Source organism: Phyllopteryx taeniolatus, chromosome 14 (assembly GCF_024500385.1).
Source record: "Phyllopteryx taeniolatus isolate TA_2022b chromosome 14, UOR_Ptae_1.2, whole genome shotgun sequence".
Classification (NCBI taxonomy): Eukaryota; Metazoa; Chordata; class Actinopteri; order Syngnathiformes; family Syngnathidae; genus Phyllopteryx; species Phyllopteryx taeniolatus.
The window spans coordinates 2,913,163-2,938,880 of record NC_084515.1 but is presented as its reverse complement, the minus strand read 5'-3'; the positions used below and the strand labels follow the sequence as shown (position 1 = coordinate 2,938,880).

Here is a 25,718-nt window from a genome sequence, read left to right as displayed (position 1 = left end):
ATCCTTTATTTCTCCATAGTTTGGACTTTCCATCACTTTGGAAAAGGTTAATCTTGGTCTCATCAGTCCATAAAACTTTGTTCCAAAACCTTTGTGGCTCATCTCTGTACTTCTTTGCATAATCCAATCTGGCCTTCAGATTCTTTTTATCGAGTGGTTTGCATCTTGTGGTATAGCCTGTATATTTCTTCTCTCAAAGTCTTCTTCGAACAGTGGATTGGGATACCTTCACCCCTCAACTCACACGTTTCTGTCATCAACTGCTGTTACACCAGTACACCAGTAGTTTTTCTTTTTCAGGACATTCCAAATTATAGTATTGGCTATGCCCAATGTTTGTGCAAAAGCTCTGATCGATTTTCCCTCTTCTCTCAGCTTCAAAATGGTTTTCGTTTCTCCCATAGACGGCTCTTTGGTCTTCATTTTTGCTTAATAGCAAATGCAGTTTTCACAGGTGAAACCCAAAGCCAAAAACAAGCACTTAAGGTTTAAGCAATCAATCTAAAAGGCAACACTTGAGCAACTCGAAACACCCATCAGTCACGTTCCAATACTTTTGCTCACTTGAAAAGTGGGTGGCTTCAAACAAAAGGTGCTCTGTCATGAGTTGTTTAACACATCTAGATGTAAATATGAAATAAAAGCTGGAATTCTAAACTTTTGTCTCATATTCATCTTTTGATCTGAAACCCACGTCTTCAGTATACAACAAAAACAAAGGAATTGACCTTGTTACAATACTTTTGGAGGGGACTGGATTATCGCATACATATACAACCCCAAAGCGACCTTGACACTGTCCATAAATGCTTTACGACTTTAAATGTGTCACACGTCCAACTTAACATACAGATGCATATCAATAAATTAGAATACTGTTGGACAGTTCATTGTATTTGAGCATTTCAATTCCAAAAGTGAAACTCAACACAAGAATACTTTTCAGAAGGCAGATTCCAACCGCATTTCCATATTAAGATATTTTTCAAACTATGTAAACATTCTAATCTCTAGGGAGATGTAAAATGCGGGTTTTCGTTTGCTGTAAGATAAAATCATCAAAGTAATAAACAAAATCATAAAATAGTTCACTTTGTGTAGTGAATATGAGTTTTTGAATTTAATGAAAAATACATTGTTTTCTAATTCTAATTTATTGAGCTGCACCTGTACTGTACAATAGTTTTACTGTACAGTACAACTGTACTGTTGGAGCATAGAAGTGATTTGACAGCAATCTAAAAAGAAAGTTGTGAGCAGCTTCCCAAGATGACTGGTTCTTCAGGGTCATAAAAAAAAAACTTCAGTGCAACTTAATAAGTCCTTTATTTGCAATGTTCCTCATCTTTCCAGTTACCGATGCAAAAGAAGCCATAATTTCTTAAATAAAGAAAGCAAAAAAATATATTTACAAAATTCCAATAAAACTAATAATCAAAGGATTATCTAAAGCACCTCTCTGCATCCGGACAACTGCATTATCTCAAAAATAACCACAAAAAAAGTTTTTATTAATATATATTTACAGAATGCTCCAGAAAGGAGTTTCCCACTTGATGTAGAAAAAGGCTTCCGGATATTTTCTGCTTTAACTTTATATAATTCATCAAGTCAATTTCTGTAGATTTCAAGTTTTAATGGCGATTGGGTGGTGAAGTGGCCCTCCGCAGCGGAGGTAAAAAGACGGTGTGATGATGAGGAAGCATTGAGATCACACCACATTTGTGTGCATCTGTCTTAAAATCCCAGGAAGAAAAAGCACACCCCCTCAAAAAACAGGAAGCCAGCTGACTAGGCGACGTCGCTTTTTAGAAACGCACTTAAGTCATGCTGGGCGACCTACTACCGACAATCATCTCACAGATCGGCTAAAAAACCAACAACAACCAAAATAGCCCGTCAGTCTGCAGTGTGGCGAAATTTCTGAGTGATTATGGGGGGCGACGGGGGGGATATATCACAACCTCCATGAGCCATCCTGTTGAATTACTTTCAAAGTTTATTCACGAGGAGAGCAGGTTGGTGGGTGGGGAACAATGTAGAAGGACAAGAGAGGGCAGGGAGGAAAGAAATGATTGTTTTTTTTGAGTCCATCCCTCAAAACAAAGAAAAGAATAAAGATATTTATCCTCATTGAGGATTTCGATTTTGAGTCTGCCTCGCCGGCAAGATCGTCCCTTGAATCTCTACCTCCTTCTCCTCCTGGCCAACAGAGGGCAGCGGCGTTCAGTCCTTGTCGGACTCTTCCTCAGGCTCGCGCAGCCAAGCGAAGAAGCCAGTGACCGACTTGAGGGCCACACCTTTACCGTTCTGCTCCGCCGCGTCTTTGCTCGACTCCCATTTGTAGAAGGCTTGCTCCTTGATGACGTCGGCGTCGTACAGCACGTCGAAGAACATGCGCAGAAGGTCTGCATGGGAAAATGGCCACAAAGTCAAGTTACATTTCAGTGCTTCTCTATTTTCTTGATACAAAGTACCACAAAAAAAATACTTGGCTCTCTGAGTACCACCATAACATCATAATCATCTTGCCACACTGAAATAAATGGCAATGCAATTAATCAGTCTCAAATGTTTTAAAATTGTTTTAAGGTGCATAACTGTCATTTTGCATTGTTTGTTAGCATTAAGATAGCAGACGTTTGTAAGGCAAAGTAGTGTGGTTTGGTTAAATACACAAGATGTAATTCTTTTTTTTATGTTTAGTTTTACACTAAACATCTGGGAGTGGCAATAAACAGCTTTTAGCAAGCAAACTTGGATCTTTTTTGAAGAAGTGTTTGATGTCTGCCAAATTGCTGCCGCCATCTAGTAGTGGAGGGTCTGAAGCGCACTGTTTTTTCAAATTTTTGCTAGCAACACAAGGCAAAAATATTGGACAAGCGAAAGCTCAAATCTAGAAAAACTTGGGTTACTCAAAAGTCATATCACTGTATACTAATTATTGTAATACACTAATATGATGCACAGTCTGAACATTAACACTGTGCTTAAATATAGCAAAACAAGTAGTTGGGACATGTAGTGGACCTAGCATTGAGACTTGTAGATGACCATTAGTTATTTTTTAAAAACAGATGCGGCATGCATGACGATATATTCTTACGACACTGCACAAACTGTCTCAAAGCCTCGAGGACCCCCATCTTCATGAGCTCTATGTTGGTGCTAGCTCTTTGATTGGACATCAGGCATACCTAATGAAGTCTCATTAATAGTGATGCCATTAAGCAGGGGAGAGTAAGTGGGAGACTCACTTGCAGGCTGTTCCAACTGCACCATGAGCGCCTGCAGGGCATAGAGCGCCTGGAGCTCCTTCTGCTCGTCACTCAGGAAGCCCTGGAGCAGGGTGGCTCTGTTGTCGATCAGCGGCACGTCCACCTTGTATGGGTCACCTGGAAGCCAGACGCCGTTGAAGGAGAGGACTTTTCAAACAAACAAACAAAAAAAAAGCGCCCAACAAGAGCATCGCAGTATTACCTCTGATGGCCAGCTGACACACAGTGGTCATGAGTGCCCGTACGAACTGGTTGGAGGAACTCTGCTGCTCATCCAGGTTGGCCTGAAGACAAGACATGAGGTTGTCAGATGAGAGGATAAGGTGTAGCCTTAATTATTTTCCCCACATTTGCATACTTTTCAGTGCACACACAGTATGTTCATGGCCAAGAAAGTCCTCAGAATTAGGGATGTTCAATACCACTTTTTTTTCCCCAGACCAATCCTAGAAAGAGTATTTACTCGAGTACTTATTGATACCGGCTACAGATACCACTAGTGCTTTTGATCCAAAATTGAAATTAACAATGAATTGTGAACAAATACCTCTCTCTCTTTCTGATGCACATGATGATTCACAGATGTGTCAAACTGCCGCAGTGTAGCTCGAACTACTGGCGAGGAAATTTAAATAGTGGCTGCTATCGAAGTCTTCAGAAGTACCCAGTACCTTGAAACAAGGCCAGTACTGGCCCGATACCCTGGTATAAGTACTCAGCCATCCCTACGCAGAATAATTGTCTACAACAAATTATGTATTACAGATCTTTTCGAAATGTTTTAATAGCCTGTTGACATTAGTAAATTAACAATTGAGATTCTCCCATGATCCTTCGAAGACCATTAGGTGCTTGTTTTTGTGACAACCTGTGCAAATGTAGTGAGGACGCAGAGAGTTCTCGGCACTCTTTCTAGCTCCCTCTTGAACACCGTTACCACTGTTGCATAAAAAATACACAATGGCATGCATAGTTTCAAGACCGCCACCATTACCACAAAGTTCCTTAAATTTAACACACATTGATAAATCTTGAATATATTTTATTAGACAAGGGTCAAATCTGAGCCTCAATGTGCACAACTAAGTACCTGTACAAAAACAACATTTTTAAAGATTTTCATTGTGTGTATTTTGGGTCACTTTAGCAAAAGTCAAAATTTCAGGCTGAAAGAATGACATTTAGGGTACTTTTTTTAAATGGTTTCATGTCAAAACAGGTCAAATTTGACCCGACTAGGAAGAAAGTGTTAAAGAAGTGAGTACACACCTCCACCCAGTCTTTGATCCGCTGGTCACTGGCCTTGTCGCGGAGGAGGCGGTCCAGCTCTTGCCTGAGCTCTTCCCCACTCAGCGACTTCTTAGTGCTCTCCTTTGTCTCCTGCTCCTCTCCAGTTGTGAACTCCACTTTCTGAAAGAGTAACAAAAACTTGCTTCATAATTGTACAGAATAAGCCCTTTCATCTCTTCACTGAGCACAGCTGACAACGAACATGACAAAACTGGCATGTGTAAAAGTCAATGATTTACAATTGTGGATACAGTGGGGCAACAAAGTATTTAGTCAGCCACCAATTGTGCAAGTTAAGTTAAAAGTTAAAGTTTCGAGTGTGACTGTTTGAGGTTGTGGACAGGTGTCTTTTATACTGATAACGAGTTCAAACAGGTTCCATTAATACAGGTAACGAGTGGAGGACAGGAGCCTCTATAAGAAGAAGTTACAACTGGGGGTGGTTATGGGGGTGTAACGACTCGTTTTTTGCAAGGATTTGATCCGTATCACGATTCGTGGTTGCCGATTCAGGGACGATATTGGTTCATTTATAATCATGCGATCCAAAACAATTCAGTGGATGGAAAGTAACCTTTTAGCCAAAAATGCATCCAGTGTGGCTGTGAAATAAATACCTGCATACTGGACAGTGCAGGTAAAATGATATAAATTCCTGTTTTTTTTTGTCAGTAAGGGAATCGGGTAAAAACTAGGCTTTACAAGGTCAGGATTTTTAGGAATGATCACAGACCAGCGAGTTGAAAAAAACAATAACCGATCACCAATCCGATCACAAGATTGAGCAATGTGGCTATTCAAATGACTTTTTCATTTACTGTATATACTTGTTTACTGTATACGGAGTATCTTCAAAAGTATTATTCTCTAGTCAGGTCATGTTTTCTCATCAGTCAGGTCAAACCAACAATACATGACAGAAAAATGGGTGCTAACTTACTGTAATGAAATTACTGTATTGTAATTAAATTACTTCACACACACCAAAACTTTAGAGCATGATTCGACATAACGCCGGCATGTTTACGTACAATCGTTAGTGCTGACACTAGCTTGCTAGGCTACAGAACGTTTTGTTACCTGCTTGCGACCGGTATCGTATTAAAATTACATGAACATAACTCAAGCAATCCCTGAAATAAAGTCTTCTCCTGAGAACCGGTGACAACCAGCACACGTTTTTTCCCAATTTTATAATATAATACACACGGTGCAATCCATTCATGTTGTCGTCGACTTGGTAACGAGTGTATCCGGTCGCGTTTGAGTTGAGATAAAGCCCAGTGATCGTAAAAGACGGGATGAGGTGGTATCGGAATAAAATATTTTATTTCAGTAGTCTGACATAGTGCAGTCGTGAAAGACCAAATTATTCCTGTAGTCTGATCCAGGCATTGCGTTATGAGGGGTTGTCTGTCCCACACCCGACATTTTTTTTTTTAGATAACTTTATTGGTTGTCAGATTTACAGTACTACATCAAAAGACATGTGACAAGGCTAAAAATAAATTAGCTCTGGAATTCAAATATACTGTACACGACAGCGACACAGAGTCAATGACTTTTGCGGAGCCGATCAATCGGCGATTCATGACAAAGCCTATCAGCATAAAATGCTAATTATCGCCCGATACCGATCAAGCTGATCAGATCCGTGTGAAGTCTAGTAAAAACTAATTATGGTCGTTAAATATGAAGATTTTTCTGATCTTTCGTTTTTATGTGTTACAGTGTACTGTACTGTATGTGTTTTCCATTGGACTATGAGTCTGCTTAATACAAGTTGATTGATTCTATTGCTTTGCAATAAAACAAAGGGGAAAACAGCAACTTATTTATATTTCATCATCTATGATTTTATTGTTGGCCATTTTTTCCCCTAGAAAATTAATTGGAGTTAGTATTATGAGTGGGTCCATGGAAAAATATATCCACTGTCAGGTGTCCCTAGCTGGACCCAAACTTTGAGAATCCCTGTTCTAAACAGTTAAACAGTAATGGCTAGAAACAAAGCACTTTGATTTTCATGAGGTAAATCTTTTAGGACTACTGTTAATAATACATAGAGAGGTAAATAAATGAACAAACCTGCTCTTTGGAGCACAAACGTGAGCCTGAAAGAGCGTCCAGTAGTTAACATTGTCGAAGGTTCTCCTCTTGTACGTCTGAGTTTCCACTCGAGGGTACTCTGCTATCACTTTTAGCGGCTAGCAAGCTAAGCTAAGCACCTTGAAAGGCTTCAAATTGCATGGTGATTTGCCACCAGTCTCACACACGCATCGTTAAAGATAATTTCTCGCTAGCCTTCTTCTCATCTGCCATCCACCAGACAGGTACGTCTTAAACTTTATAAGTGCTTATAAAACAAGACAAACACAGAGGCTGTGGTGTCTCAGCCAACCACTAGAGGCACTACGGAAAGAAGTGATAGATATGGGACATAAAAAAGGAAGCAAAGAAGAAGAAAGTAGCCTGTGCTAACTGAAAAGTCAAGCTAAGTATAAGGAATTACAAGCGTTTTTCTTGGAAATACAACACATTCTGCCGTGCATGAATCCAGTGCGTTATTTCAGAGTATCAATACAACCAATTTATTACCATTTAAAACAATTTAAATCAATATATTTACGAAGGAAGGCTAACTTGCCGAGCACAGATCAATCCAGTTGGATCGTAGCAATCGAGCCATCGATATAATGAATGAATCGTTACACCACTATTTTATAGAATTCCATACTGAACTTGCCATCACACATTTATGTTATTTCTGGTATCTTGTAAAATAAAGTACTGTATATAAATATAAATAAAATATATCATTTTAAATTCTAAATATATATACACATATAATATTTTTCAAATAAAACAAGCAGCCTCAAAAATATAAAAATATTGAAAATCATTTGTTTATAATTGACCATTTTTATAGTATGCATTTAAATTGAACATTTATTTTATTTCATATAATAAATAAAACAAATGATTCCCAACATTATAGAATGTAGACAAAATATGCTAGATATATTTTTAAATGATAAAATATATATATTTGGGAACCCATTTTATTCTTTATATTTTTTTCTCCAAACATAAGATCATTTTCTTTTATATTTATATCATAAAAATCTATTCCCCCCCCCCCCAGGAAAAACAAATCTCCACTTGAGTGTAACATACCTGCTCGGTGACAAACTTGTTGGCGTCTTCATTCTTTGATAGGAAGTCACTCCAGTTCAGCCCCGCCTCTTTCCACATTGCACCAACCTTACTACGAGTCTAGCACGGAAACAGAAAAACTCGCAATCAGTTGGCAAGTCCTGTCATAATGTTCTTCACAAAACTAAAATAGGAGCAGCGATGTAGAACATACCAGTCCTTTGCAGAGCAAGTGGAGGATTTGCACCAGCAGTATGCTGGCCTTCCCCTGAGGCAAGAGAGGCTTGGAGATCTCCCTAAAGGAGCAATTAAGACACAATCAAGCTCTGCACTGCATCTTTTGTTTCTTCAGTGTGAAGCGCCGAGAATGAAGGCCACATCTTAATTTTTTTTTACCGGCATTACCAGATAACTAGCAACCCTATTGCAACTATTGCTCAGTGACTGTTTTTCTCAAATTTCTTTATGCCTCAAAAGTGTTCTTTGTCAATTGACTGTTGTCGTACTAGAGCGGCTCCAATTACCGGAGACAAATTCTTTGTGTGTTTTTTGGACATACTTGGCAAATAAAGATGATTCTGATTTTTAGAGATATACGTCCCGCGACTTCAATGATAATTTTCATTTGCTATTCAGTGGTGTTTTTCATTCATTGTGTGTTAGCTAAGAGCTAGTGATTTTTGTGAACAAAAACGAAGAAAGAAACAAAGTCTGTGATGCATTTGAACACTCAATAAGTGTTATTCTTTTGTTGTGTGTTTAGTTTTACAGTGAACTTCAACTCGAGTGTCAATAAACAACTTTAAGCAAGCAACATTCACTCTTACGCCTTGCTACTATGTTTGCACCTTAGCAACCTGTAGATGTGATCACGTGGGCTCTGCATGCCGTCCGAGTAATCCTGGATAGAAATGCTGGAGCGGACCATGGAGTGGTAAAATCGGAGATTTTAGATAGAGTCCGATCCTCGTTTTTTTGCTGACATCAAACCGATTTCCGATCTCAAAGATCGGATATGGACACACCTAAGGTTTTTAAAAATATATATATATACCTACGAAAAATGCTAAGAATGCTAAGAAGAATAAAAATACTAAGTTTAAACTGAAATCTGTTTATACCGTATTTTCACGACCATAAGGCGCACTTAAAAGTCTTAAATTTTCGCCAAAATGGACAGAGCGCCTTATAATGCGGCGCGCCTTATGTGTGCAGAGTTCCAAAATCTGTAAATGTTGTGTGACTTTGATGAGCGCTCTGCTTGACTGACTGGGAGCATTTCCTGCCGACACGCTGCTTATACAGAGGAAAGGCGGACGTGACTGAGTACAGCATGCGGACGTAAAGGTGGAAGGGTGCGCGTGGCAGTGTACACTAAAGGCACGCTCCCAGTAGGTATATAGCGCCGGGGTGTGCATTGTGCAAAACACCATCGGTTTGGCTAAGGACCCCCGAAAATAGCACCTACAAAGAGCCACGCTCACAAAGCACAGTTTAAACTGCAAGCTATCAGTTACGCGGAGGAACATGGGAATCGACCAGCCGTGAGAGAATTCAAGATCAACGAATCCATGGTTCGCAAGTGGAGGAAGCAGGAAAACGAGCTTCGCCAAGTCAAGAAGACGAAGCTGAGTTTCGGGGGAAACAAGGCGAGGTGGCAATGGATTAATGATCAAAGAAAAGCTGGGAAAAGCGTCTCAACAGTCACCATTCGACTGAGGGCAATAACTCTTGCAGATAAAATTAAAATTGAACATTTTCAAGGAGGTCCGTCTTGGTGCTTTCGTTTTATGAAGCGGCACCATCCAATCCTTCCGGGCAAGGACTACCGTGGCGCAGCAACGTCCGACGGATTACAAGGAAAAGCTGGCCATCTTCCGCTCTGACTGCTGTAAAAAGATTGCAGATAATGACATCCAGCCCAACCACATCATCAACATGGACGAGGTGCCGCTCACTTTCGACATCCCGGTGAACCACATTGGAGAGAAGAAGGGTACCGACCACCACGGTAGCGATACGCACAACGGGGCACGAGAAGTCGGCTTTTACTGTTGTGCTTCGTTGCCATGGTAATGGACAGAAACTGCCACCGATGGTGAATGGATTGTGGATGCTTGGGCTAAGGTATCTGCTTTGACTGTTGTCCGAGCTTTCGTGAAAGCCGGCATCATTGCTGTGGAGCCGCACGGCTGACTCTGAGACTGACTCTGACAATGAAGAGGGAACCCAGCGTGTTTGAATGCTACCGTATGTTTTAAGATAGCATATGTTTTACCATGCCTGCGCCCAATAATACGGTGTGCCTTATGTATGTGTTAAATACAGAAATAGACCCCGTGACTGAGACTGCGCCTTTTAATACGCCCTATGGTCATGGAAATACGGTAATTTTTTCTTGTCTCACTGAAAATATATCTAAACAAGAAAATAGTTTGCTCAAGATGAATTTAAGAAATTAAACTGATTAAAAAAAAATTGTTCATTCATTTTTAACGCAAGCTTATTTTTTGTGTGAATTCATAATTGGTCTTTAACCAAGCAAAAATATAATTTATCCGAATACTTGATTACACTATAAAATTTTTAGCAGGATACTCTAATGCTAAATATTTGATAGCTACAGCCCTAGAATGGACCCCAAAAAAATGTCCTAGCTCGAGACACTGGAAGACTCGCGGAAAGGCATAGAAGTAGACGTTCCTTGGAAATTTAAAAGGAAGACACCTGTTGTGAATTTGACCGTCACCTCCTTGTTAGACAACAGCAAATTGTGCAAAAAGATAATGTAACATTGAACAGATGGACATTTAAACGTTTAGCAAAGGTCAAATTAAGATCGCTTGTAAAAGTTATTGTACATTTTAGGTTCATCCTTAAATTTCACCCCAAAGCCTAATATCCCCAACTTTTTGTGAGTAATGTATTGTTTACTTCAAATTATTCTGATATCACCATGTGATAGAAAAGCAAAGCACAAATGTTTTTTCCCTGTCCCTCAGCTCACCTGAAGAGCTGCCCCATTGGCATGCCGCCCTCAAGGAGCATGGGGGTGAGGATTTCAGCCAGGTAGAGCCAGATGTGAGGTATGTCTATGGCCATGTCTTCAGCAATCTCCAGGATCTCTAAAAGCCTGCGATAGCAAACGCACAACCAACTCAAATCTGACTTGTTTTTATTTTTTGGTTTGATGTGGGGTGGTTAACACTGAGTCAGGCCTCACCCTTTAAGATACTGCAGAACAGGCATGGTCCCCGCCTTGATGAGTTTGTGCAGCAACATTCCCATGTGCTCACGAGCACTGGTGCTGCGCTCCAGTGTTGACTCCACTCCCTGCCGCACGAACACATAGAGCAGTGCTGTGCTGTTGAGCTCTTCCACGCACAGGAGCGCCTCCTACAGCACCGAAAGAGGACAAAATGGAGCTGTTGGAGCTGTACAATAGGTCACACGCATTCCATGAATGGCGCCATTCAATGTTAGTACCTTCAAGTCATTGATTTGGAGGTACTCTTCGATGATGGCAGTGGACTTCTTCTCCACCTCCACTTCCGTCAATGTTGGTTTAGGAAGAGAAGGAGGCGCTGGGACACTCTCACGTTTTGCTAAGTGAGGAAGTGGTAAAAAAAGAAAAATAATCCACTTTGAATCCTTGCTTCTTAAAAACTAGAAATGGGTGGTTAAACTACTGCTCGCTCCCTCTTCTTTAATCCAGCCCACCAGGCACTTACATTATCAAGAACCCAGTCAATTTCAACATTCATTTAGCATACACAGTAAAGTATTCAGACCCTCTTAAATTTTTCACTATTATATTGCAGCCATTTGCTAAAATCATTTAAGTTCATTTTTCCTCATTACTGTACACACAGCACCCCATGTTGACAGAAAAAAAACGGAATTGTTGAAATGTTTGGAGATTTATTAAAAAAAGAAAAACTGAAATATCACACAGCCATAATAAGTATTCAGACCCTTTGCTCAGTATTTAGTAGAAGCACCCTTTTGAGCTAATACAGCCATGAGTCTTTTTGGGAATGATGCAACAATTTTTTCACACCTGGATTTGTGGATCCTCTGCCATTCCTCCTTGCAGAACCTCTCCAATTCTGTCAGGTTGGATGGTGAACGTTGGTATACAGCCATTTTCAGGTTTCTCCAGAGATGCTCAATTGGGTTTAAGTCAGGGCTCTGACTGGGCCATTCAAGAACAGTCACGGAGTTGTTCTTAAGTCACTCCTTTGTTATTTTAGCTGTGTGCTCAGGGTGATTGTCTTGTTGGAAGGTGAAACTTTGGGCCAGTCTGAAGTCCTGAGCATTCTGGAGAAGGTTTTCGTCCAGGATATCCCTGTACTTGGCCGCATTCATCCTTCCTTCGATTGCAACCAGTCGTCCTGTCCCTGCAGCTGAAAAACACCCCCAACAGCATGATGCTGCCACCACCTTGCTTCACTGTTTTAACTATATGGGACAGGTGATGAGCAGTGTCTGGTTTTCTCCACGCATACCGCTTAGAGTTAAGGCCAAAAAGTTCTATCTTGGTCTCCTCAGACCAGAGAATCTTCTTTCTCACAATCTTGGGAGTCCTTCAGGTGTTTTTTAGTGAACTCAATGCGGACTTTCATGTGTCTTGCACTGAGGAGAGGCTTCCGTCGGGCCACTCTGCCATAAAGACCCGACTGGTGGAGGGCTGCAGTGATTGTTGACTTTCCAGAACTTTCCAGAACACCTTCATTGGAGTCCAGCTGTGTTTGATTATACTGATTGGACTTCATTAGGAAAGCCATACACCTGTCGATATAAGACCTTACAGCTCTTGCACTGAGGAGAGGCTTCCGTCGGGCCACTCTGTCATAAAGCCCCGACTGGTGGTGGGCTCCAGTGATGGTTCACTTTCTAGAACTCTCCCCCATCTCCCGACTGCATCTCTGGAGCTCAGCCACCGTGATCTTTGTGTTCTTCTTTACCTCTCTCACCAAGGCTCTTCTCCCCCGATTGTTCAATTTGGCCAGGCGGCCAGCTCTAGGAAGGATTCTGGTCGTCTCAAACGTCTTCCATTGTAGAGGCCACTGTGCTCTTAGGAACTTTAAGGGCAGCAGAATTTTTCTTGTAACCTTGGCCAGATCTGTGCCTTGCCACAACTGTCTCTCTGAGCTCAATGGTCATTGCACCGGTCTATTGCAATATTAGTCATTCGAACTGCTCTAAGTGCTAGAGGACTGCATCTTTTTGCACAATTGTTTTTTGTCAATGTCTTTGTCTCCAAAGTGTTCTGTAAATTGACTGTCTGTTGTACTAGAGCGGCTCCAACTACCAGAGACAAATTCCTTGTGTGTTTTGGACATACTTGGCAAATAAAGATGATTCTGATTCTGATTCAGGCAGTTAATTTGACCTCATGATTCTCATTTGCTCTGACATGCACTGTGAGCTGTAAGGTCTTATATCGACAGGTGTGTGGCTTTCCTAATGAAGTCCAATCAGTATAATCAAACACAGCTGGACTCCAATGAAGGTGTTCTGGAAAGTTCTGGAAAGTCAACAATCACTGCAGCCCTCCACCAGTCGGGTCTTTATGGCAGAGTGGCCCGACGGAAGCCTCTCCTCAGTGCAAGACACATGAAAGTCCGCATTGAGTTCGCTAAAAAACACCTGAAGGACTCCAAGATGGTGAAAAATAAGATTCTCTGGTCTGATGAGACAAAGATAGAACCTTTTGACCTTAATTCTAAGCGGTATGTGTGGAGAAAACCAGCCACTGCAATACTCAAATACAGTCCCAACAGTGAAGCATTGTGGTGGCAGCATCATGCTGTGGGGGTGTTTTTCAGCTACAGGGACAGGACGACTGATTGCAATCGAAGGAAAGATGAATGCGGCCAAGTACGGGGATATTCTGAATGAAAACCTTCTCCAGAATGCTCAGGACCTCAGACTCAAGACAATGACCCTAAGCACACAGCTAAAATAACGGAGTGGCTTCAGAACAACGCCGTGACTGTTCTTGAATGGCTCAGCCAGAGCCCTGACTTAAACCCAATTGAGCATCTCTGTAGAGACCTGAAAATGGCTGTTCACCAACGTTCAGCATCCAACCTAACAGAACTGGAGAGGATCTGCAAGGAGGAATGGCAGAGGATCCCCAAATCTAGGTGGGAAAAACTTGCATCATTCCTAAAAAGACTCATGGCTGTATTAGTGCAAAAGGGTGCTTCTACTAAATACTGAGCAAAGGGTCTGAATACTTATGGCTGACTGATATTTCAGTTTTTGTTTTTTAATAAATCTGTAAAAATTTCAACAATTCTGTTTTGTTTTTTGTCAATATGGGGTGCTGTGTGTACACTAATGAGGGGGGAAAATGAACTTAAATGATTTTTGCAAATGTCTGCAATATAACAGTGACAATTTTAAAGGGGTCAGAATACTTTCCATACCCACTGTATCTATCAATCTAATTTAGCTTTCCTACACAAACACCAAGTAATTTTGACATTTATGTAGTGGTCCTAGAATCAAGACTTGTGGAACACTAGTTTTCTAACCCCGCCAATTTTGACATGAAGTGCATAATGTATAATAAATATCATATATATAAATAATAATGTGTGCGCCTATTATATAGCTCTGTGGAACAGTGGCAGTATCTTTGTTAAGTGGGTCCTCGATTAACGACAAAGTGTCGTTCCTACAGTGGCAACCAAACCTGAATTTGTCAACAGGCAGTCATGTTTGTACCTGGCAGATCTTTGCTTGGACCTCTGTCCCGGCTTGCCCTGTCTCTGCTGCCTCGGTCCCGGCTGCCTCTATCTCTACTGCCTCTGTCCCGGCTGTCCGTCATGCTGGCCACGCGGCGCACAGGCTCATTGGAGGGCTTGCTGTCACTGCCCCTTCCGCTCCGCTCCTCCGTTTCTCTGCTGAAGCTCCGCTTGGTGATTTGCCTCTGGCTGCTTCTGTCGTCGCGGTCGAAGCGATCCCGATCCCCCCTGTCTCTGTCACCGCCTCGCTCACGGCTGGAGCTTGACCTGCTGATTTCAGCAAACGTGTGAGCAGCAGTGATTAATACATTAACTGTTTTCTGGGGGGGATAACAAATGATAAAAGAGATGGAAATAAGAACGCTGCTGACCTCTGAGGAGCTCTACGATCAGTGTCTGAAGACAAGGAGCTGGACTGCTGCAGGGCACCGAAGCGGTTGACTGTGCTGGTAGTTGGACGACCAGAGTCTATAATGGGAGGAATAGGACACATTGAGAATTCCCATAGTCAAAACAACATTTCGTGAGTAGTATATTTTGAAGAAGGAACTTACCCTGTTCTCCAGTTGCAGTTTTGACTCCCATTCCTCCGCTGCTGCCTTTGCCCCAGCTTTTGCCTGACGGAGCCAACCGCTGATTGTTGAGGTCTGGATTGTCGGGCTGCAAGGCAAGCACAGGAAATGGGGTTGACAAAATTAAAATATGGGCTGTAAAAAACAAAAGCTCAGTGCGCAGTGAAAAAAAAAAAATTGGACAGATTAGTTTTTCCACATCTTTAACGATATCACCAAAAACGGCAAATTACAGGGTATTTATAAAGGGCCACATTTAGCTAAGTTAGTCGATTAAATTGGCTGTTTAATTATACACAAATGCACTTATATTTAATATTCAATGAAGTAATTTAGTGTATGATTTAAGAAAAAAAAGAAAAAAAAGACAATAAAATGCATGTAAGCACTTTCCATAAAAGGTCCGTTGACACAAAAAGTCCGTAGATCAGAACCACCTCTGCCTCAATTTGAGCCAGGAAAATCCCTGCTCATACCTTTGTGATCTTGAGGCGGGCGGTGTCGTAGGGTCTCTTAGTAATGGGCACTGTGTTCCAGCCCTCATCCTGGGGCTGGCTGCCCCTGCCACCTGGTGTGTGAGGGCCTCGGCCGCCCATACCTCCACCCATTCTGCCACCACCTCCTCCACCTGTGTCCTTTTTGGACATGAGCTGCTGCTGGACTTTGATCTGCTCTCTGTGCTCTTCCATCTCTGCATCCTTGTGGATCTGGTCGATGGTTTTAGGACCCTGGTCTCCTCTACGGGGTACCCAGTTACACTGCAGCACAGGTGACGTAAGACAGTTATAATACAAAAGACTTGAAGGTGGACTTTGATTAGTGTCGCTACCAAGGATTTAACATTTACCTTTCTGAGGTCCAAGACATCTTGCAGCATGAAGCGGATTCGGGATGATGTTTTTTTCTCTTTGATGATCTTTTCCATTTGATTAAAATACTGATCCATACGGGGCTGTATTGGACGAAGAAAAACAATTCAGTCATGGAACCCAATAGCAAAACAAAGGGGCTACAATTAGCAAGAGACTGCGCCTTCTCATGGCTCATTGATAAACAGTAGACATGCTTGATGCGATTTCTTTTTTAACCTACGATATATATGCGATGTGGAGAAAATACAGGATGATATACTTGTGACGTGTCTCTATGTTGTTTGGGCAGTTGAAAAGTAGTTTCAGTAGAAAAATTATGCAAATAGATCATTTGTGTGAAGTCTACCAGTATTTAAATGCACTGTAGTATTGAGTAGGTCACAGTCCAGACATGAAGTTGAATATTTTTTTTCATTCCCATTTATACTCTGTCATTACCACATTCCTAACATTTTTTTAAATCAATCAGATATTTTAAACACACGTTTTAACATAATATAGATTTATAATTCTATAATTGAGTGCATTAGTTTAAATGATTCACATTGTTGTGTTTACCTTAGGTTTATCTCTTTAGAGTAGCCATAGCTCTCCACCACTCCTGTCCCCACAAATGTAATCTGCTGCGACACGCATTAGTTTAATTCTTACGAGAGATACAGGAAACGCAGTTGGTATAAATTGTTTTCCTGTGATCTGCTGCAACATGCATTAGTTTCATTATTAAGAGCGATACAGGAAACTCAGTTGGAATAAATTGTCTTCTGTGTCCTCTTTCATAGTTATCGTAGGAGATAAGTATATAACAGCCAGGGCTGTTCCCCATGTTGTTTACCGTAATGTCGGCGCAAATCTTATTTGCATCTCCAAACAGGTTCCACTGCTAGTCATTTTTAATATTACAGTTGAGTCACTGCATATTAAGTATAACAACATTGCAGCGGCCCCTGCGATGTGACTATTGTGCACAAGTACATCGCAATGATGATGCTCAAACAATATATCGTGCAGCCCTACTTAATACAAGAAATTGTTAATACAAGAAATTGTTTAACTGGTGTGTGTGTGCGCGCGGGGGGGCATTTGTGCTCTAGGCCCACATTTTGTTTGTTCTTTTACTGACAGATGGGCCAATTCATTTGTATAAGAGTGAGATTAATTACCTGTGTATTAGGGGTGCACAATATTGGGGGGTTTGGGGGGTGGGGGGTGGGTAACATTGCAATATATTTTTTTTTTTAAACCTGTGATGTATATTTCGATGTGAAATAATACAGAATAACATACTTGTAACGTGAAAACCAGCACGCAATTTCTTTCCACTCTGTATTGTTTGAACAATGTATAATAGCTGCAGTAGAAAAGAAACAATGCTCAGTAGAGCACAAAGTATACTTTATTGGTATGACGTCTACCAGTACAATTTAGCAGGTAACAGTACAGCCAGAATTGAACTTAAAATAATTACTTTTCATGCCCAAATATACTGTACAGTCATTTGCACACTCCTGACCTTATCCATTTGTTTTAGTCAATGTTATTTACACATAAGTTTTAACATAACAGGCATTAGTTTTTCTACATCTGAGTACATTAGTTTAACACTTGAAGTTTGTTCCTTTAATAATGCCGTATATCTAGTTCACCTCATAATGCTAACATTTGAATTACATTTTTAAATGGTATTATTTGTAATTAATTTAATTATTGTGCAACAAATTCATAAAGTATTTGTTGAATGTATATGTACTGTTCTCTCGTCAGTGGCTGGCCTCACCACTGTCTTATAAGCTTTGGCCTTTATCCTGGCAGAGACTCTTTTGTAACATAAAACAACTGACACCTTTCTCCACCTGTTCCAACCTCCTTGGATCTGTTTCTTCACTTCCTTACCACACTCACCATTGCTCTGGAATGTTGTCTCAATTTAAAATCCTCAACCCTCACTCTCTTTTCTCCCTCTAGCCTCACTCTTCGTCCTCCACCCGTCATTCATGCACATACACTTTATTGCCAAAGGTATTCGCTCACCTGCCTTGACTCAGATATGAATTTAAGTGATATCCCATTCTTAATCCATGGGATTTAATGACATCGGTCCACATTTTGCAGCTATAACATCTTAAACTCTTGGGGGAAGGCTTTCAATAAGGATTAAGAGCGAGTTTATGACCATTTTTCCAGGAGCATATTTGTGAGGTAACACACTGATGTTGGACGAGAAGGCCTGGCTCTATGCCTCCCCTCTAATTCATTCAAAAGTGTTCTATAGGGTGGAGGTCAGGATTGTGCAAGCCAGACAAGTTCATCCACATCAAATTCTCTCATACATGTCTTTATGAACTTTGATTTGTGCACTGATGGACATATTGGAACAGGAAGGGGCCATGTCCAAACTGTTCCCACAAACTTGAAATGTACAAAATCTTTTAGTATGCTGAAACATTCAGAGATCATTTCACTGGAGTTCAGGGGCTAACATTTTGGACAGTTCCAACTTTGTGGGAACAGTGTGGAGATGGCTCTTTCCTGTTCCATCTTGTAGGACTCAGCATTTTGGCACGAAAACCAACTTCACATGACACCGGGTAAAAACGAATGTAAAACGAGACGCAAGAAAAAGAGTAATGAATGGATCCAAATGCTCTGTAAAACGTTGATTCCTATATCTACCCACTGATAAGACAAGGTTAGTGTTTGTGATACTATGAAAAGTTTTTGTGAATTTTGTCCTAATTCATTGTGATGTAAAGTTGCTAGTTTGACCTTTGGTGAAGTTTTAGCTCAATGCTAAGCTTGTAATGCGACTGTTTCTACTTTTTTCCCGTATGGTAATTTTATATTTTATTTTTGTGTCTGTCATGAGGTCTTAAGTTGGTTTGATGATTAAAATAAACGCTAAAAACCATCAGTCCAAGAGTGCAACCCACCGTTTAACTTGTGAGCTGCCTCAATGTTGGCAGAGATGTATTTTATTATTTCACTCACCCAATTGACTTCACTAAAGTTTCAGTTTAGTCCCGGTTCCAATCGGTTCTTGAACTCAATGCCCAACCCTATTCATTGTGTGGCTCATGAATTTTATTATTAATTATTATGTACATGTTAACCATCCAACTATTTTCAACACCGCTTATCCTGGTTAGGGTCGCGGGGCGTTGGAGCCTATCCCAGCTGACTTCGGGCGAAAGGCGGACTACACCCTGAACTGGTTGCCAGTCAGTCGCAGGTCACATATAGACACCGACAACCATTTGGACTCACATTCACACCGTCACTGAGTGGGAACTGAACCCAATCTGCCCGCAAAGTCAGGCGAGTGTACCACTACACCATCAGTGACTCACATGTGAACCAACTTTAGGAAAAAAATACAATACTTTTGATAATGTATCTATGAAATCCTCGGTGGGCCGGATTACGGTAGCGGCTGTATTTGGTCATCGTTTGCCCATCCCTGGAATATTTAAATGTAAGCGTTTAGACCCAGTTTTCAATAAAACGATCTTTTAACACTTTCGATGATAGTGTACATAAATAAAGAAAAATACTGTCTGTTTCTGTGTGTGTGTCTGTCTGTCTGTGTGCGTGTGTTGCTTTAAAACCTTGGCTTTTTCAAAGTCCAGGTCCTTGCCAATCGTGGAGAGCAGCCTGCAGAGACACTCCAGAGACTCTTCATCATGATTCTTCAGTAGTTTCATCACACAGTCATGCATGATGGCCTCCGTCAGCATCTTCAGCTTGAAGAGTTCACCGATGAACTTGATGTTGCCCATCGAGCGGCGCCTGGCCTTGTCTCGGGCTTCCTCCAGCTCTAAGCGCATGCGCTCACGCTCTTCCTCCTGCGGGTACGACGCAAAGCGAGTCAAAAGGCGCACAGTGGATGAAACGGCAGCCGGTGCAGTGATTTCTTACATCTTTGGCAGCTTCCATTTCTTTTTGCTTTTTCTCCAAGAATTCATCGTCATCCTGGTCCTTCTCAAACTCTTTCTGGCAGCGGTTGAGCAGCAGTTTGCGGAAGGTCACAATCAATCCTGGTTTGTCTGTGGTGGGGACTTTCAACTAAGGCAAGAGAGGGTGAGTGTAACATATTTAATGACTTCCTATGAGAGAAAAAAACAGTACAGTGATCTTGCGCGCAATCCCAGTTCACTACTTGAAAATTTACCTATTCATGTCATTTAAGTTATTTACTGAAAAACATCTATTGCGTTTTTTTGTGCTTTCTGAAACACTAAGATGCCATAAGATGGTGGCAAATCCCATTTAATAGAAAGGTAGTACATTGGATTCAAGGAATTATGTTGAAGTGATACATCTCGACTGAGACAAGCTTTGTATGTCAGGGAGGATTTAAGTTTAGCCTGGGTAATAGAGTTTTCACTACATTTGCACTTTAAAACTTCCTAATCATTTGTATGATATCCATTTTTAAGGGTAATGTAAAATGAGCTTGAAATTTTTTTTCAACTGTATAGGGGTCAGTTTGTGGTATAGCGGAAACAAAACACGACCAATAGAAGCCCTCCTGCAATGTTTAGAATTATAATTCATTGTTTAAACTGTAAACATAGGACAAATGTTAATTCCAAAAGAATTTATCATTTCATAATCCTCTTTTATATATTACCTTTAAAAATAAATGGCTTACAGATGATCTGATTTAAAAAAAAAAATACAAATAAAAAAAATGCACCAGAATTCTGTGTGTACATGCGGCGAAGGCTCTCCTAACTTCTACTACCAATCCAGGCTAAACTTAGCTCCTCCCCGACATACAAAGATGTTAGTCTGAGTAGAGATGCATCACTTCAACATACTCCTTTGACTCAGATTACTACTTGTAGGGCTTTGGGACCATCAGGTGGCATCTTGGGGCGATATGGAAAGACCACTAAAATGAAGATTTTTTTTTTTGGTTTGTTTGTTTTTTTGAGGATAGGTTCCACAAAACTGAATGCAAATAGGTACGCCTGTCACCATACGCCAGACAATTCGTTGTCCCAAAAACTATCACGGTAAACAATATTGTTTTTTAATGCCTCTGAAATCATGAATAAAAGGCCTGCCATCGTAATTATTATTTTTTTTGCTTTTAAAATCAGTGTTATTGTTGTTGTTGTTGTTATAAATTTATTTCTTGTTTTTCTTTACTTTGTGATATGTATCCCCCCTGGGTCTGAAATAACGAATAAAGAGCTGTAAGACAAGCCTGGTTTACATGGACCCTTCCATTCCAATTATAATCGCTTTAGAAGCCCAAACCGAATGAAAATGCTCCATATACACATCTCAGTCGGAATAAGCATGCCGAATCCCAATGGAATTTCATTCGGTTTCACAGGGGTGGAAAATTCCTTTTGCCAAAAGACGTAAAGAAGTAAAATTTTGGCCATGTACTGTATACCGTCATTCAGCATAGAGTTGGGAAAAGCTGTCTGCGCATGCTTCGTCTCAACTTAAGTGTGGTGACATTTACCCACGACCTAAATATGGCAGCTCCCGATAGAGCTCGTATGTGATGAGATCTTGTTTTTAAATTTTTATTTTTTTTTAAATAAGCAGGCTAAATCAAAACCTAACCCTAAAACAATCCCAAATACTGTGCTGAATAGACGACGGACCTCCATCTTGATAGATGTGACTTTTACGATGAAGTGTTCATGTCACACGGCTGTCACATGTATACACGAATACATGAATAGATCCCCTCACATGTAAACAGTTGACCAGTGATCTTCCATCGGAATGATTTCAATTAGAACGACAAAAAGTCTCCATGTAAACCTGGCTACTGTGTGGTTTATTGAGTACGGAAAAACTAATGTGTCCATTTTATAATAAGCTGGTTTTTTTTCTTTGTTTTTAAATGCTTTTAATCATGTAAAGCATATTGAGTTACCTTGTGAATGAAATGCGCTATATAAATAAATGTGCTTTGCTTTATCGAATGATAAGTCGATGTAGTAATTATCGTGACAGGCCTACAAATAGATGACTTTGTGAACTGCGACCCGCGACAACAAGACAAGAATCAGCGCTTGGACACATGGCACAAAATTTCAGTCTTTAGTGGAGTGAATGAACGTAAGAATCACAGTACATGATTGCCACTTACCGCTGAAAGGCAGCGGCACATGTTGGCGTAGGCCACGGAGAAACTGGGCTCTAAGATGGCTTTCTCAAAGATGAGGTCTATGGCGCCCTTCAGCCTCTCCTCCGTGTCAATGGTCAGTTCCTTCACCTGATTCATCAGCTCCTGGAACTTCTGCGGAGTCAGTTTGTTGAGGATACTGCGCAGTCGCTTCAGAATCTCTTTCGTTTGTGATTGCTCAGGGGTTAACTCTTCGTCAGTTGCTGCCGGCACGTCCTCATCGCTGCGCCCACGGCTGGGCTTCTTAGACGTGGGCTTCCAGGCCTTCTCGGCCTTGTTGAGCTGCACGTCGTCATTGAGCGACATGCTGGTGATGATTTTGCGGGGCTCTTTTCGCTGACCCTGCTGGGAACGCCGCGGGCCGGGGGGCTAAAGAGGTGGAACAGAATTCACATTTTAGAAAAGTTGGTATCCAGCTACAGAGGATGAAAGCAAGTGAACACGCCCCCGTTAAAATAATTTTTCCCCCAAATGTAAAAAATAAAAGCTGAGAGTGATTCTTAAGAAGAAATAGGAGCTGTAGTTAACGCTGATTGATTGATGATCACTTCCAAAAGAGCAGTCCGTTGTTACTGAAAACATTCATATGTCTGCTAGAAGGTTTAATAGGAGTCTTACTCATTTGTGTTTAGGGGCCTGATAGTGTGCAATTTGAAATCAAGAGGGACAAAACAGCAAAAGAAATTGCATAATTTCACAGTTCATTTGGCATTTTATTGATGACTCTTCATTTTTGTTTATTTGACTTTGTAGATTTTTTTGGAGGAGACTTTTCATCATTTTAGCACAACTTTTAGTGCCATGGAACAGGATTTCATATTACGATTATAATAGAACTGTAAATGATCTAAAATTGTATATATCTTTTGAAATATGGATATAAGAATAGAAGTTACTTTTGATGAAAAATTGCAGTTAATGTATTTTATATAATTTTCACACTTGGCAAATTCATCCCGCGGGCGGGATTGGACCTTGTGGTGGGCCGGTTTTGGCCCATGGCCCCACGTTTGATACTCCAGACTGAAAAGTTCCGTACCAGGCTGATTCACATCATGGGACATACGGTAACATGTCATGCAGAGCTACAGGGTTAGCCTAGATTAGCCTTTGCTTCTGATTACTGGATGTATGAGAATATTCAGCGAAGTCAACATGGGGGTGTGGAGTACAGTGGTGCATTGAGATATGAGTTTAATTTGTTCCGTGACCATGTTGCAATCTAAAAAATAATAATAAAATAAATAAATGTCATTTGCGAAAATTCCATTTTATTTATTTATTTATTTATTTTTAGAAAGCAGCTTCTCTCTTTTCTATACATTCAGAGCTACAATTGGAAAACGCAAAAAAAACTTACTGGTCCACGTGGTCCTCCCACAGATCTGCTGCCCAGGTTCCCCAAATACGAGGGGGTAAAATCTGTCCCAACATTCATCATTCGAACTGGGTCTGCAGGCCGCAGCGGAGTCTTGTTTACCTGAAATGGAACAGACAATATTTTTAAGGTATTTAAACACACTTTTAAACATCATATGTTGTGAGAGAGCAAGAGCAATGGATAGCATAAAAATATTGTACAAACTGTATAAAAAAAAAGAGTTAGAACTGTTGTGTTGTAACAACACAAAAAAAAAATATCTGTGACATAGCGGGACCGCGAAGCGTGAACCGTCATATAGCGGGAGATTACTGTAATCACAATGGGCCGGGACTGAAGTCAGTTGGAAATCGTTTTATAGCTAAAAATGGGTTGAAAATCTCAATTTACATATTTTTAGGAGCATTTTCTGTGGTGCGGATACTGCATTGTAGCGCGAGTCCACATACAGTGGGTACGGAAAGTATTCAGACCCCCTTAAAATTTTCACAGTTATATTGCAGCCATTTGCTAAAATCATTTAAGTTCATTTTTTCCCCCCTCAATGTACACACTGCACCCCATATTGACAGAAAAAAAACAGAATTGTTGAAATTTTTGTAACACAGCCATAAGTATTCAGACCCTTCGCTCAGTATTTAGGTGAAGCACCCTTTTGAGCTAATACAACCATGAGTCTTTTGGGGAATGATGCAAGTTTTTCCCACCTAGATTTGGGGATCCTCTGCCATTCCTCCTTGCAGATCCTCTCCAGTTCTGTCAGGTTGGATGGTGAACGTTGGTGGACAGCCATTTTCAGGTCTCTCCAGAGATGCTCACTTGGGTTTAAATCAGGGCTTTGGCCATTCAAGAACAGTCACGGAGTTGTTCTGAAGCCACTCTGTTATTTCAACTGTGTGCTTAGGGTCATTGTCTTGTTGGAAGGTGAACCTACAGCCCAGTCTGAGGTACTGAGCGCACTGGAGGTTTTTGTCCAGGATATCCCCGTACTTGGCCGCATTCATCTTTCCTTCGATTGCAACCAGTCTCCCTGTCCCTGCAGCTGAAAAACACCCCCACAGCATGATGCTGCCACCACCATGCTTCACTGTAAGGACTGTACTGGACAGGTAATGAGCAGTACCTGGTTTTCCTCCACACATACCGCTTAGAATTAACGCCAAAATGTTTTATCTTGGTCTCATCAGACCAGAGAATCTTATTTCTCACCATCTTGGAGTCCTTCGGGTGTTTTTTAGCAAACTCCATGGGGTTTTCATGTGTCTTGCACTGAGGAGAGGCTTCCGTCAGGCCACTCTGCCATAAAGACCCGACTGGTGGAGGGATGCAGTGATGGTTGACTTTCTAGAACTTTCTGCCATCTCCCGATTGAATCTCTGGAGCTCAGCCACAGTGATCTTTGGGTTCTTCTTTTCCTCTCTCACCAAGGTTCTTCTCCCCCGATTGCTCAGTTTGGCCGGACAGCTAGCTCTAGGAAGGGTTCTGATCGTCCCAAACGTCTTCCATTTAAGGATTATGGAGGCCACTGTGCTCTTAGGAACCTTAAGTGCAGTAGAATTTTTTTTGTAACCTTGGCCAGATCTATGCCTTGTCACAATTCTGTCTCTGAACTCTTCAGGCAGTTCCTTTGACCTCATGATTCTCATTTGCTCTGACATGCACTGTGAGCTGTAAGGTCTTATATAGACAGATGTGTGGGTTTCCTAATCAAGTCCAATCAGTATAATCAAACACAGCTGGGCTCCAATGAAGGTGTAGAACCATCTCAAGGATGATCAGAAGAAATGGACAACACCAGAGTTAAATCTGAGTGTCACAACAAAGGGTCTGAATACTTATGGCTGTGTGATATTTCAGTTTTTTTTTTTAAATAAATCTGCAAAAATTTCAACACTTCCGTTTTTTTCTGTCAATATGGGGTGCTGTGTGTACATTAATGAGGAAAAAAATTTACTTTAATGATCTTAGCAAATGGCTGCAATTGAATACTTTCCATACCCATTGTAAATCCTTACCACACATCATAAATGTGAACATATGACACATACCAAGTGTTAAAGCGATTATGTTCCATACTAGTGGGCCAACTTTAATCCCCTCACACAATCAGAGCAAACCTGATTCACTAAATAATTGATCAGAATTTTTGGGGCCGATCACAGATCAGCGAGTTTAAAATAAAACAATAACCGATCACCGATCCGATCACAAGATGGAGAAATGTGACTATTTAAATGACTTGTTCATTTACTGTATA

At 40.9% G+C, this 25,718-nt stretch overlaps 1 protein-coding gene across 14 annotated transcripts in view; it reads right to left on the bottom strand.

The window, feature by feature from the left end:
* Positions 1-1,307: 1,307 nt before the first annotated feature.
* eif4g1a (eukaryotic translation initiation factor 4 gamma, 1a) overlaps positions 1,308-25,718 on the bottom strand; it is a 64,956-nt gene continuing 40,545 nt past the window's right edge. For 9 of the 14 annotated variants that reach the window (XM_061798540.1, XM_061798539.1, XM_061798543.1 and 6 more), the window contains 18 exons: positions 23,441-23,560; positions 22,045-22,449; positions 19,842-19,988; positions 19,532-19,768; positions 15,902-16,006; positions 15,531-15,812; positions 15,037-15,142; positions 14,854-14,950; positions 14,463-14,752; positions 11,211-11,329; positions 10,948-11,120; positions 10,732-10,857; positions 7,939-8,020; positions 7,746-7,844; positions 4,548-4,688; positions 3,481-3,562; positions 3,258-3,395; positions 1,308-2,408 (listed from right to left, as the gene is read on the bottom strand). In XM_061798540.1, coding sequence (XP_061654524.1) covers positions 2,227-2,408; positions 3,258-3,395; positions 3,481-3,562; positions 4,548-4,688; positions 7,746-7,844; positions 7,939-8,020; positions 10,732-10,857; positions 10,948-11,120; positions 11,211-11,329; positions 14,463-14,752; positions 14,854-14,950; positions 15,037-15,142; positions 15,531-15,812; positions 15,902-16,006; positions 19,532-19,768; positions 19,842-19,988; positions 22,045-22,449; positions 23,441-23,560 — 2,931 coding nt within the window. In that variant the 3' untranslated portion in view covers positions 1,308-2,226. The remainder of the gene's footprint in view (positions 2,409-3,257; positions 3,396-3,480; positions 3,563-4,547; positions 4,689-7,745; positions 7,845-7,938; positions 8,021-10,731; positions 10,858-10,947; positions 11,121-11,210; positions 11,330-14,462; positions 14,753-14,853; positions 14,951-15,036; positions 15,143-15,530; positions 15,813-15,901; positions 16,007-19,531; positions 19,769-19,841; positions 19,989-22,044; positions 22,450-23,440; positions 23,561-25,718) is intronic. The other 5 variants (XM_061798541.1, XM_061798551.1, XM_061798547.1 and 2 more) reach the window with 1 other exon arrangement.